The sequence below is a fragment of the Convolutriloba macropyga genome, chromosome 1 (genome assembly GCF_964194025.1).
Source record: "Convolutriloba macropyga chromosome 1, txConMacr16.3, whole genome shotgun sequence".
In the NCBI taxonomy this organism is placed as follows: Eukaryota; Metazoa; Xenacoelomorpha; order Acoela; family Convolutidae; genus Convolutriloba; species Convolutriloba macropyga.
The window spans coordinates 41,564,903-41,579,735 of NC_134468.1; the positions used below are offsets into that span (position 1 = coordinate 41,564,903).

Here is a 14,833-nt window from a genome sequence, read left to right on the forward strand (position 1 = left end):
AAATCTTAGTTTATTAACTAAAATAGATAAGAAGCAGATTTCAAAACCAGCGGCAGATAAACTTGTCCTTGTCAAATAATATTTAATACCTTGTGTGAAGGTATATTGTAAAAGGATCAGAAATGTATACACTATGTTGACATTGTTAATAATGAAATATTTCCGTCTATACGCAATATGGTGGTGGGTGGATCTAGCCATTAATTCTTTGATTCCTTCTGCTAATTTTGGTTAATTTTGAGATAAAAAAGTCCAAAAAGTCGAAACGGAAACGAAACGTCTAGAACTATTGTTGCTTCTATTTGAAAAAAGCTCAGAAAAATACTTGAACTGGACGATATCTGTGCCGACATCTCTAAGAAAAATAGTAAATATTTTGTTCTCTCAATCACGGAGCAAAATGAAAACTCAACAAGGAATCAGAATCATTTTGACAGAAAAGTGCAATGTTTTGGGAATTAATCATCAATCGAAAAAAATCTCCCACACAGACATAGGGTGTTTTAATTTCACTAAGGGATTCCAAGTACTGGTAACAGAACTAATTTTGCACTACAGTTTGATTGCTTTAACGGGCACTGTTCATTTATGTAAAACGGATTTTAATCGAAGCCAGAAAGCAATCAATAAGGCGTAATCAGTAGTTCTCTAATTGTTTTAGACAAACTATCCAAACAAATAAAACGGAGTGACTTCTCAAGGATAATTTTTAGTCATTAAAGAAATTAAGAATGGTGATAATTACAAAAAAACTAAATGTCAGAGTCATAAAGTTCATAAGCCACCAGTCAGAGAGATTATATTCTAGAATACCCCAAAATAATATCAAAGGTACTGGAATATAAATGTGATCAAAACATAACCGACTGACGTCGAGCGAATTGCTCTCAAACGACCGGCGAGCAGCTCGCTTCGTCAGTACCTAGCCATTGTTTAGTGAGACTAGCTTTAGCTTAATTAATGAGGCGGGAGGGTAAGGTAATAGACAATGAAAACACGCCACATAACATCCGCTGAAGTCCAGTATCAAAAAAGAATTAAGGAGAGAGAGAGAGAGAGAGAGAGAGAGAGTTTGCGAGAGATAAAACATGAGCGAGAAAGGGAAGGAAAGAAACTCCGACCAACGCAGAGGGAGAGAGAGAGAGAGAGAGAGCGCTGGGTGATGAGATTCGATTCTGTGAACTTCTAGGTTTCTAACCTTGTTAGTAATTAAATCATATAAAAAAACTGAAAGTGCAAAATTCGAAAGAGAACTTTCCACAACTTGCAGTGAACAAATTGTTCAAAACCACTTTTGGTGTCTCAATTTCTGTCATCTAACTTATCTGAGAGACTTAAAAGGCTTCGTTGGCCAGTAATGATCGTTAAACTCAGAAAAGGACAAAAACATCCAAAAATTTTAAAAACAATTGCAAAATTTAAAAAAAATCTTGCTAAAAATTGTGATAATATTATCCTGAGAACAATTTCACTGCCTCAAGAGACTATCCAGTATCCCTATTTCAATCCTTAATCAGTTTCATTGGCTCATAAAGATGGACAAACTTTGAACTTGATAAAATATCTTCGAAAACTTTTAAAATAAACTTTTATCAAAAAAATCGCCAAATTTGCAGTCATTGAAATATTGATAATCTTTCCATTGAAGGAGGTCCTTGGTGCCTGAAAAAATCAAAAAACAATTCAAAAACATTCAAAAAGTTTTTAAAATTGTAAATAATATTAAAAGTTGCCTAAAATCGTAATACTAAAATCCTGAAAAACCTTCCTTTTCGTCTCCAAACTATGCAGTAGTCTATTGTCAAAACCTACAGAAGGCTCTTTGGCTCTTGAGGCTGGAGAAACCTAAAATAAATCCGAAAAACTTGAAAAAACTGCAAGTTTTATCAAAAAATGCTAAAACTCGTGATGTTAAAATCTTGATGACATTCCCTTACATCTAGAAACTATGCAGTAACCTACTATCAAACCCTAGACAAAGTTTTGTGGCTCCTGAGGCTGCACAAACCTAAAACACCTCAAATTTTTGAAAAAGAATTGCTAAAATTTGTTATATTAAAAAGTTGAAAACTTTTCCATAGCAAAAAAAATCAGTGACTTATTTTTAAACCTCTAAGGAGGCTTTCTGGACCATGGGTCTCTAAATACTTGATTAAACAAAAAGTGTCAAAAAATTAAAAAAAAATCACATTTTTACAAAAAATGCCAAAATTCGTGTTGTTAAAATGTTGAAACCAATCCATCAAAACCTAGAACAGGTTTCTCGACACCCATGGCGGATAAAACTCAGAAAATGACAAAAATTTTCAAATAGCTTGAAAAAAATTGTCAAAATTAGTATACTGTTTCGTGTTTTTGGCGAGCAGCTGTTTTTCAATAACTAGCCACGAAGGGGGGCTGCATCGGGGGGCTGATGTTGGTGGCTACAGTGGGGTGGGGGAGGGGCAACATGGCGGTGGGGGTGGGGGCAATAGTGGCGGTCAACAGTGGGGGGGGCTTCAACCTCTAAGAACAGCCCCTCTTACCAAAAAGTATAAGTCTCCAAAACAGTTTGAGCTGAAAGAGAGCTGAAAGGCTCTAAGAGCACTTAATGCCCGCTAGGCGCTATGTGTTTTTCCCGTTATTGAGGACGAAAAGTCAAATGCGTCAGACGAAAAATCTGTCAGGTGAAAAATTGCATAATAAAAAGACCGACAGGACTAATATAATTGCTACAAACTTCGTTTGAGATCAATGAATAAAGACACACACACACAAAAAAAAGAAAAATAGACCTTAAAATCTCAAATGTTAACAAATTTTTATTAAGCACAACTTTCTTAGAATTTTAATTGCAGAAATGACACTGATTCTCAAAATCCTCAATTTAAAGTTGTTTGGACTGTCGTGCAAAATCACACTTATGACAACACAATTGGAAGATCGAAAGAATGCTGGAAAATTTTGTACAGGTTTCCCAAAAGCACAGTGCAGAAGTCTTTAAATCATAAAATCTTAACACAAAAATGCACAAAAATAAAATGCGCAGAATAACGTGTAAAACCAAACGTGTATAGTATACGTGTATAGTCTTTTCTTATAAAAATACTCGAATTGTTGATGAGCTATCTATTCTAACTATAGCATAGCAGCACCATTGAACATATTTTTTTTTTTTAAAAATTTTTCAGAAGTTGTTGCGAGAGAAGAGAGTAAGAACAATTTCTAGATTACAACCGATAGTTCATATAAACACTGACTTCTCACTATAAATAAGTTTGAGAAAAGTCACGACCGAAAACTCTTCCCTTCTTTGCTCTGATTTCTACTCCAGGCTGATAATAATGTGTCATCTCATTGGAATTAAAAAAAACCGCATTAGAAAAAACAGTTATTAAAAAAAGCAGTACCCCACTCAATCCAAATCCTCTGGATTGTAGCAAGCCTCAATGAGACCCATTATGGTCTCGTTATCGCTTTCCAGATAAAAAAAAACTTTTGTGCTATGCATTAACCTAATTGGAAGTAATAACGCGATAACTGAAACTGAGCACAAATTACACTACCAGAGAATATAATTACTTTTAATTGAAATAGTTTTGCAAAAAACGGTAGTTTCAGATCGTTTTGCTAGCTATTTGCGGCTCAATTAGTCTTAATTGTTTTTCACGAAGATCACGTGAAAAATTTTTAGGGCAGTGATCTAGAGAAGTAATGACAGTTTGATCCAAATTAAATGATTTGATGCCAGTTTTAAGAAAAAAAGGATAAAATGGCCAAATATTTTATATTTCGGTGGTTTTTTATATACCAAACCTTTTCCAAAAGCGGTCAGACCAAAAATTCAGCAACTCATAGTAAAATCAAAGTTGTGACCTAAATAACGTCAACAACATTGAGCTTATCTACGTTGTTTTAGCAACAAAATAAAACAGATTTTGAACAAAAATTTTGAATGTTTAAAAACTTTAATCCTCATTGGCTCCTCGAAAAAATTCGCAAAAATTCTAGAGTTAAGATATTCTACTCTAGACGGGCTCCCTTGTGATGCCATTCACAACTCTCTACAAAAAGTAAATTGAAATACCAAAATTGACTTAGCAAAAACTTATAAATCATCCCCGCTACGTGGAGTGGCGTCAATTACGTCACAACAAAGCGCTATAGTTGTTTGAACTCAATACACTCAATGCTCGTAAGCATCTTCCAGGTTTCTAAAGCAATGTTTCTAAAAATCTTACAACCAATTCTTCAACGATTTTAATCCTTAAAAAAACAAGATCTTTCAGAAATGTTTGTAAGACTAACAGTTGTTCATGTTTTTGTAGAAATAACATTTTTCAACTTTATTTTGTAATAAAAAAACATTTTTTTCATTTTCTAGGTATCTAGAAACCATATTTGTTCCGACCCCATTCGTGGGGGGAGGAACTATATACTCAAATGGGTTTTTTTTGTTCAGACAATTTTGGCCGATCGATATATTCATCGTAGAGAAATGTGTTTAGTACCATTTAAAAGCTCGTCCGGCGTAGAGATCAGAATTAGAAAGATTTTTTCGAGTTTCATGTTTTTCGAGGAGTTATCGAGGTTGAAAGTTTTGTGTGAACACGTGATGTTTGGCATGATTTTGTTCTTTATTTTGCTAATATTTGGAGTTTTGTTTATAAAATTAACAATTCAAAACTACATTTTATAATACAAATGAAACATTTTAGTGTTTCTAACAGAAGAAAGGCCACTAAAAGAAAATTTTCGTCTCATAGGGATTCTTAAAATAAAAAATTCGATTTCTAATTGAGAGCTGATATTATGAAAACAATTTCGTTTTTTTTTTCAGGTCACTTAGAGACTAGTCACTTTTCAAATCCAAATTCTGTTAATGACAAACCTCATTTACAGTCAAATGATTACCAATGAACAATTAATTCGTTTTTTTTAGGAATCGTTCATTTTATGGCTCAAGCTCTAAGTTTTCGTAATATTTAATTCGTATTATTTAATATAACTTGCCGACAAAAATGGCAAACCTCTAAATTAGTAATCGAACCCATCTAGTAATTTGAGTGGACAGGTAATGGCTGTTAAAACTTTAAAACAAATTTTTCGAAATGTTTTTTGAACATTAAGTGATCTCGAACTTGAAATCTGTGAAACTATTGACAGAACTCCCTTCCTTTCTACTGCAACTAAAATTAATCTGGTTAGCGGTTTTGTCTTCTAACTATTGTCTTTATGAATTCGATGCCACGAATTTTCAAACTTTTTTTCTTTTGGTTATTTTTTCATAAATTTAGATCCTTTTGGAATCTTATCATATTATCCTTTTGTTTTCAGTTCTCATTGACATTAAAAAAACCAGTAGATCAGAAATAAAGTTCGTAGAGAAAAACTTATGGTTTTAATGGCTTCGTTATCGTCTTATCGGACTTTTCTACTGACTTTTTGCTTTTACCTTTATTTGCTGTCGTTATCATAGTCATAGGACTTATTGTTATGACTAATTGATAAAATAGGAATACCACAAATTTTTGCCTTCTCATCGAAGCATAACTTATTAAAACTTATTATTAATTGATTTCCGTGGAAAAGCTATTGAAATTAATGGCTTTGATACTACGGTTTTTCTCAAAAATTTCGGGGTATAAACATATTTGTTCATATTTGTTGCTTTTTGAAGTCATATTCTAAAAAATGTTTTCCATTGTTTTTATAAAATTTTTGAAAATGAAAAAAAAATTCAATGAAAAGTTCATTTTTTGATGGCTTCAACACTTTTCTCTCAATTTTTTCATTTGCTGTTTTGCTGTTTTTTTCTCTCAATCTTTACGTAGACGTAAAGAGCTGAGGGGTCTTAAAAACCACTGTTTGAGTATTTAAGGAGTGAAGCTACTCAATGCAGTAAGTTCATAGCAAAAATTCTTAAAGTTTATTATATTATTTTTTTTCAAATGGTTTTAAATTTTTTAGTTTCTGTTGTTATATTTGTCAATCCGTATCTAATTCTCATCATTGGGAGGCACCATCTGCTTGCCGGTAGTTCAATCATTAAAGTTGCTCATAAAATTATGTGGTAACTGATGTTTTGTTTGTCGAACAATATGCGTTTTCATAAAAGATTTGTCATTGGTTCTTTAAGGACAATCGCGTAATAACAGATCCCAATGATTTTCAAATGAGGCCTCATTGAACATCCTTGTACTTTCAGTATAGCTCTAACTGAAATAGTTGAATTAAAATTTGAAACAAAAAAATTCAGATAAGAGGGAAAGATTTTTCTGGCTTCAATAGTTTGTGTTATCGCAAATTGCTTGTTATGATTTCAGTTTCTCTTCAACTTTAGTCCCTTTCTGTGGCTTAGTCTAACCAAAGACAGGTTCTATTGTTTTCGTAATGACCATTTGGCAAATTTATCAAGAGTTTTTTTGTTAATGGCTAATGGTTTTTAAAACGTTTGTAAATAACTGATTTAAAAATATTGTTTTTTTTTATTTTCGCCTCATTATTGCTTCCTTTGTCAACTTGTTACCTAGTCTCTTGAATATAGAGTTCCATCTGCTTTGTAGTAACAAAAAATAAATTTTTGTGGTTGAGGTTTCTTCTGATTGTAATTTGGCGTCGTTACTAGTTGCTTTTAAGTTTAGATTTTGATTTTTTGCCGTAATTTTTTTTTGCATATTTTGTTGTTTAATTTTTTTCCCGTAGACTTATTAATGGTGTGAGCGCTGTTATGAGGCATGGCATCTTTTAATTCATTTAGTAATTTGTGTAACGATTTTTTTCAACTCAAAGATCTACTTTTGATTATCTCTTCATTTGGTTGACAGTTATGTCAAAAATGTAGATGAGCGCAACTCGGAACATCATGTGCGAACGCATATTAACGAGCCAAATTGTTTCACAACTATAACACGAGTAATCATTGAAAAACCTGCTTGACTTTTAGATGTGTTTAACTGCTGCGTAAAACCTGCTTGTTGAAAATAATCATAACTATTTTAGGATGTTAAAAGTTCTGATATACTAACAGTTTCTCCCTTCTCTCCACTTTTGCCCGTCTCTCCTCTGGGTCCAGGCTTGCCCATGTTACCTGTGAGCCCAACAGGTCCCTAAATATGATACAAAAGCTGTTAATAAAATACTAAAATCGGAATGAAAACTTTATTTTAAAAACGTTTTCAGAAACAGAATTGACAACAAAATGGGTAATTGAAGAAATGCTACACGCATTAATGAACTTTTTGTCATACGAAGCTTGATATTGTATTAGAGTACTAATGCGCTCTATGCACAAAAACTCCCAGGTCTTTTGTCATTCCTCTCACTTGTCACAAAAAATAGACTACTCCTACCCTTTTTGCAATAATCAAACATTTTGTTAATGTCAACCCAGATCCCGAAGCTCACATACCAGATTCGGACTTCGATGACGGATTGCTGTTTGTCGACATTCAAAACGTCGCGAGATATTTGCGCTAGACGCGGTACTAACTTAGTTCGTAAGTTCTGGGTACAAAAATTCGCGAATTGTAAAAAGTACATACGTACCGGGAATCCATTTTTCCCTGATGCTCCAATAGGTCCAACAGGTCCCTATAACACATAAAAAGTGCAGCATCAACTTTACAGCTCAAGAGTGACATTTTAAAGTACTCAAATGTAATAATTCTATACTGAAATGCCACCATGGAAAGAACCTAAAATTCCTAAAATTTCCTAAAATTCGACTCTCATAACAAACTTCGGTATTGGTCGGATTTGTGGTCTTTAGGTACATAATCACATTGGAGTATCAATTAAGTGCACAACATAACGTTAGGTTTCTCAGACACTAGCTCAATGTTGTATAGTTACAATAACGTTTCATTCTCAGTGGAGGTTAGTTCTCAAATTTCAGTATTTAATCCTAATCCGAGCTTACCATTGGTCCGGGATACCCTAAAACATACAGGGAAATTAACAAATGCTCTATTATGCAATAACTCTCCATTACATAAAATAGCAATAAAACGCCATTTATGGCCGATTGCTAAAGCATTTCGAACTGTTTTGCACCAAGAATTCAAAACAAAACTCAAAAGGCGGCTTGAATTTTGTCTGAGTAAAACTCAAGATCGCTTCGGAAATTCTAAACTAGAAAACAAAACCACAAATAAGCCCATTTCAACATTTGTTTATTATCCTTCTCAACCCGCAGTAGATTCTCACCAAAATTGTTTACAAATGCCTCAAGCTCGACTGGGTAAGGAGTTATAATTTAGTTTATAACTAAGTCATAACTAAACTCCCAAGTTGGGCCCAGTGTCATAACTAGTTTGTTTAGAGGATACTTCCGGTAGGTGCTGACTTTTATATTAGAATGACGTGAGCTGTGTATAACTAGATCGTCAATTTTCACTCGCAATGGCGGGCCGGAATTGTTCCTGAGGTCCTCCGAAAAGAGCACCACAGCCGGAGCCCAAAATTTGATCAACAATTCCCTCTTTGTAACTTAAATTCAAGGTTTCTTGCAGAGAATAGAGAATATAATGTAATCAGTTTCTGCAAAGTTGCAAAAGCCGGTTTTGCGAGAAGAAATGCCAAATTGTGATAAAAAAAGTTACCAGAAAGTCGATTTTTCAAGGATCTAAAGCTTAATCACTGGCACTAATTAGTGAAAATTCATGAAACGCTAAGAATTGATGAAGTTCATTCTTCTATTATAGTGCCAAATATTTTGCCTAATTTATGCAAAGCAATCGTGTGACAAAAACGAAGAGGTTATGGTTGATCATTGAACTTTCTAAAAACCTCTCAATAAAATGCTGGATGAGAAACCGTCAAAAAATGTACAAATTTGAAATGTACAAATTTGAAACTAATATATGTTTGAACGTGTCTGAAGTATTTGGTATTTTACCGACATATTTTCAAGAATTCTCATGATTATAAATTTGCTTAAGAAAATATTCTCAAGACTCAACAAGAAAGTCAAGGTCTAGTTTGCTTCTGCAAGATGTAGTAAGTTTTGCTTGACTGTACAATCAATATCTTTTTTAAACTGAATCTTAATTTTTATTTGTTATGTAAATCTATAGATTGCAACTTCTCTGAGTTTTCTTTATCTTACCTCTGTCCCCGCGTTCCCCTTTCAGTCCACGTTGTCCTGGAGAACCGACTTCTCCTGAAATACATAAATATCAATGTAGCCAAAATTAAGTGCTATTGGTGAAAACATTGAATTGATAACAAATAAACTCTGCCCAAAACTTATGCATTTATCTCGGGTCGAGGTGTCACCGCTAAAAATTGCTAAAAGAAGTAAGATTTGCGATGAATTTGAGTAAAAGTGTAAGATTTGCGTTCAATGCGATGAATGTGGTGAAAAAAAAACTTTTAAGTGGTGAAGATATTTTTCACCGCTTTAACGGCGAAAGAAAATTTTTCACCGCTACCAGCAGAATGCGGCAAAAAAAAATCGGCGCTCCAAGCAGAATGCGGTGAAAAAAATTTTTCACCGCTAAAATTGCAAATCTTACAAATATTCACCGCGCTAATTTTAAAGCTCATCTTAAATTCACAGGAAATATAATTGAAGTAAGTCACAGATGGCGCAGTGGAGAAACAAGTTGTTGACAAGCAGCAAGTGACAGGTTCGCACCCGTGTAAGGCAGTTTCTTTTTTGGAAGAAATCCGGTGAATGCGGTGAAAAAAATTTTCACCGCATTCAACGCTAAAAGATGCGCGCGCTTTGCGATGAAAGAATTTTTTTCACCAATATTCACCGCTAATCTTAACTTATTTTTTGATCGAACCTGGACCCGAGTTCTCACCCACTTTCCAGCTCTTTTACAAAATTTATACAAATTTTCAGCGCCAGTTCAGCGCTTCTTTGTTCACTTCCCAGGTCACTTATCGTGCAAGAGACTGACAAGATCGTGCAAGATAGACGTCAAAACAGTTTGCTTACAAACGCGCAAATTTTAACTCTAAGCTAATCAACCCAAAATTTTTCAGAAGCGTTAAACCCTTTGACTAAAGTTTTAGTACTAAACAAAAAAAATTATAACAATTATTCCCACAAAAAGATGATCAAATGACAAGGCCACTGATTAAAAACTTCATTTTTGTGATGGTTTTTTACAAGTGCGCTTACTAGGCGGAACTAGATTAGAAAACATTATTAAAGGCAGTTTTTTTTCTACGTTAATTGTTTAAGATACTTGCATATTCGATGACTACCTGATAGATCTAACAAAATCTTTCAAGAATCGTACAAAGCCATTCCTTATTTGCGAAACCTTAGAAAACCCTCGCATGGTTGTTGCATGTCGCGAAATAGCTGTCGTTAACATACTAACAATTTTTAGCGCAAGCATTTCTATAAAATTGCTAGAATCCATAATTTTTTTAGGTTTTGCGCAAATTGTGTTATAGCGCAGAATTTTAAATATTTTTTAAAGTAGTTTTATTTCCCTAGCCAGAAAATTTATCGCAAAGAACCAATCATTCTTGCGTTGAATTGAACTGAAATCAAACATGTAGCGCTTAGATTCCTCAAAAAAGAAGAATAATGCTAAGGTACTAAACTTTACATAGAAATGATCATTAAAAAAAACTGTTTGTTAGATACATAATATGCCACATTTTCCTTGTAGACCAGAAGCTTTTAAAAACCTTCAACATACATCACAAAGTAACAAAATCTTAAAGTTATCTGTACTTTTTGTTGAAATCCTACTGATTTGCCTTAGCATTTTTCGGCATAGTGTATCAACCAATCAAATGCCAACTGGCAAGAACCCATCACTATAGAAAACCGTTGTAAAATATTAGTAGGTTCATTTTTTCAATTCTGCCGGAGCACAATCGGCTGGTTGGCATTTCAAAACGAGCATCAGAAAAATAAACACAAAAATCAACAACTTTAACTAAGCGCAGCGGCTACATACATATCTATATTTCCCGAGCAGTGAAAGCGAACACTTAGTTTGTTTCCTTACTTCACTGATAAATTCAATTATGCGCTATATTAGGTAATGATGAATGTAACTAAGTTCTTGTTTCCATTTCCAAATCTCATTAACCAAGCTTTTTTTATCCTAAGTTCGGGTGCGCCGAGCAGTAAAGAAATCATTAATTATATTCTTTCTTGTTTTTGTTGCTTGCTGCCACATTTCTGTTGATTTTTTTCTTCGGAGGGATGATTTTTGCTCTCTTTTTGTTATTATCAATAGCTATTATTCTTTTTACGGACTTCCATATTCTGTTTATCGTTCAGATATGTTCGTTAGTTATTGAAAACCTCAAAACTGGCGTTGAATTTGTTTACTTCCCTGATATTTCTTTCAGTTGAGGCACGTTGTGCCCAAATAGGGATTTTCAGAGAGTTTTGATATATTGACGAAACACATAAGACACCAAAAGACGAATAATTGGATGCAACAACTCGATATGATGGAGCTGTGTATCAACTAAAGAAGATCTCATTTTGACCAACTAAAAAAACGTTCAACGTTCTAAAATCTGGAGTAAGATGTAGTGGTGCTGCATTCAATAAAACACCAAAACAATTTTGTACTTTGTGATCTATTTGATGCAGTCGACACGGTGAACCAACCAATCAGACTCTGCCTACTGGCAGGAAGTGTAAAACAACATTACGGTAAAGCAGCAAAGATGAAGTAGAGTCCTTTTCTTTAAAATCTGCGAAGATACAATCCATCGGCTTGCAATTCCAGCCCAGCAGCTCAAGTAGTGAGAGCTATCACTTAGGTTGTTCATTTGCTTCAGCAATTAGAACTATTGAGCGCTGAATCTGATGGTGTTAACAATTACTAAGTTTTTGTTTCCAATTCATTAGTTCATTACCCGCCCCAATTTTAGCTCTAAAGCAAAGCGAAATAAGCAGATGTTCCACTTACAACTCTAGTAACTTCCCAGACTTGGTTTTTCCAATGAATATAAAACGACTTCAATATTTAAAAAGGTTATGAAAACAACGAATTTACCTAAGAGAAGTGCAGGTTAATATTGAACTACAAGTAATTAAATTAAGTTATTTTTTAATATACAAAGAATTTCTTTTTATTGATTAAATGATAGTAAAAATCAAAACAGTCATATCGTCACTGTAACATGAGCTTTATTTGTTGTACTGCTAACTCGACCTATAAACAAAAACAATGCGAAGACAACCAAATGACGCGCCTTTCACTGCAAACGACGCGATCTTCAAATGATCTCTCCTGGAAATTCCAAAATGTTGACCAAAGTTGCCGATGGACGACGTCATGAAGATTTCTGTGTACTTAAATGCATGGCCCTGCCAAAAAGTCAATAGAAGAATAACTACCGAGTTTTAAACGAATTTTACGAGTTTTGTCATAAGAGTTTTTCACAAAGCAAAAGATTTCAATTGTATTGTCGCTTATTTGTTTTTGTCAAATCAAGTAAACTAGATTATTTGTTGGTGCTCTGTCTATTTTTTGCAGTGTTTTCAAGCATTGTGAAGTCAATTAAAATCATATTTGAGTGCTGTTCTGGTTCAAAAATTTATTAAGAAAGAGCCAAGAAGTTATTTTTAAGTCCAATTATAGGGAAAGTCTTTGAGCGGATTATATTTGATCGAATTCAAAACTACCTAAACGTTTTCGAAATTCTCTCAGATTCACAATTTGGCTTCAGGCACGGGAAGAGCACAGTCGATGCCATTGCAACCTTAATAGAGGAAATAAGATCAAATCTCCACAACAACAGTGAAAAAACCAAATGCACCTTTCTAGATTTAAAGAAAGCTTTTGATACTGTCGATCACAAGATTTTACTGCAAAAGTGTTATAGATATGGTCTGCGTGGTCCAATATACAACATTTTAAAATCATATTTGTCCGAACGAACGCAATATACTTTAATTGGAGATAAAAAGTCCAAACTGAATCTTATAGAACTAGGCGTGCCACAGGGATCAATTCTTGGCCCACTGTTGTTTATTATCTACATGAATGACTTAAGTTTGTCCCAGAAAAAATCAAATGTTATTTTATACGCCGATGACACTGTTGTGAAGAGCAGAAGTTCTGCATCGAAAATTGACGATGATCACGACAGAGCACTAGATAACGTCAATGATTGGCTCATAAAAAATAAACTAACACTGAACAAGGAAAAAACAAAAAGCATGCTTTTTGTAAAGAAAAATCAAAAAAAGTTTGTGTCAAGAACATTTATAAAAAACACTAAAATTGAAGAAAAACAAAGTTTCAAAAACTTGGGCATCACGATAGATAACGATCTACGTTTCACAAAGCACTCAAAGCATGTGGTCACAAAACTTTTGTCGAATTGTTCTATCTTTTATAAACTAAGAAGTGTTTTGAGAGAATCACAGATGATAAAAGCGTTTAAAACATACATACAGCCAATAGTACAATACGGAGTCCTGATATACGGGTCAACAACAATCACAACTATTAGGGAAATAGACAAAGTTATCAAACGTATCGTGCGGCTAATTTTTCATCGAAAAAAGTTTGAAAGCACTTACGAAGAAAGAGTAAAACATAGGATCTATTTAGCCTCGGAGTTACATGCCTATGAGGTTCTTAAGCAGACACTAAAGAACATAAGGGGACAATGTAATATTTCACCAATTTCAAAGGGTTTCTCAATGCAAAATTGCCTTAAAAAAAGCAAGCGGTTGATTAAAAACAAAATAACTCAAGGTAAAAATCTATTTCACAGTTTTTCAATAATAGTTAGGATAAGGCGAGTCTTAAGAATGCTTCTAGGTTACGATGATGAAATAATAGAAAAGATTGAAAACATGTCTACTGCCGAAACAAAAAATTTATGTCATCAATTTCTAGATAATTATGTTTTGGGTAATGAGGACATAGTCAGACTGTTGTATGAGTTTTAATATCACAACTCAAAGGCGTTCCATAACCAGAATAATGTTTTCCCTAGGTTTAATGCTACCTTCAAAAAAAGTGCTTCCTCTTTTTTTTTCTTTCTTCATTTTGAATCACTTTCATCCAGATAAACTGAACGAGACACTTGAGAACGGGCCATCGGCCCAATAGTGCTCTCCCACAGTCAAATATGTGATTGTATTTGTACAAGTAATTGTGAAAAGCTACTTTTTGACTGATGGAAACAATTTATTATTATTCTTATTATTTTTCGGTTTCAATGACTTTGAGCTATTGAGATGTTGACGGAATTATATCAAGGTGAAAATTTCAGGTTTCAAATTTTTAAGTTCTAAATCTGGTATTATGTTCACGTTTTGGTCCAACTGTGTCAGTCTTTAGTCAAATTTGGAGTTTCGTCATGTCGGTTATAGTGGATCAAGATATTTGATAAAGAAAACCTCATGAGAATAGTTTATTGTGTATTTATTTTAAATGCCGAATTTAAAACAAAATTTTGTTTTGACTCTTAAGAATCTTCTCTCTTTTGTTTTTTGGGATTAAGCAGCAAACTAACTAGCAGCAAATTTACTATAGCTTACAGTTTTGTTGTTAAGCTATATAGAATTAAGGGCATAAAAGCAGCGCATTTTTTTGCTCTTTCCGGGTTTCACTGCATAAAGAAGATGTCTCTTAACGGTCCATTTTTCCACAGTGATAATCAAAGGACGCATGTGTTTAGATCAGAACTTATACAGCCAGATTATTTTACAAATTGAAAGTAATTTTTAGTGATTTTGCATCCGTTTTCTGAACAAAATGAACTTTTCTCAACTTTTTCTCAACTTCCAATGGTAAATATTGGGTTGTGTTAGGTTGTTTTTGCCTCAGTTCGTTCGTTGGCTTTGACTAGAAAAACTTCAGCAGGAAAGAAACAAAGCATCTCTCGGCCAACCCGAATC

General features: G+C 33.7%; 1 protein-coding gene across 1 annotated transcript in view; it reads right to left on the reverse strand.

Moving 5' to 3' along the window:
• Positions 1–14,833, reverse strand: part of LOC142339109 (uncharacterized) — a 70,848-nt gene that overhangs the window by 36,374 nt on the left and 19,641 nt on the right. Inside the window, exons 3-6 of the mRNA XM_075388847.1 lie at positions 9,089–9,142; positions 7,901–7,917; positions 7,528–7,572; positions 7,008–7,088 (exon numbers count right to left, since the gene is read on the reverse strand). Of these exons, the coding sequence (XP_075244962.1) occupies positions 7,008–7,088; positions 7,528–7,572; positions 7,901–7,917; positions 9,089–9,142 (197 nt within the window). The remainder of the gene's footprint in view (positions 1–7,007; positions 7,089–7,527; positions 7,573–7,900; positions 7,918–9,088; positions 9,143–14,833) is intronic.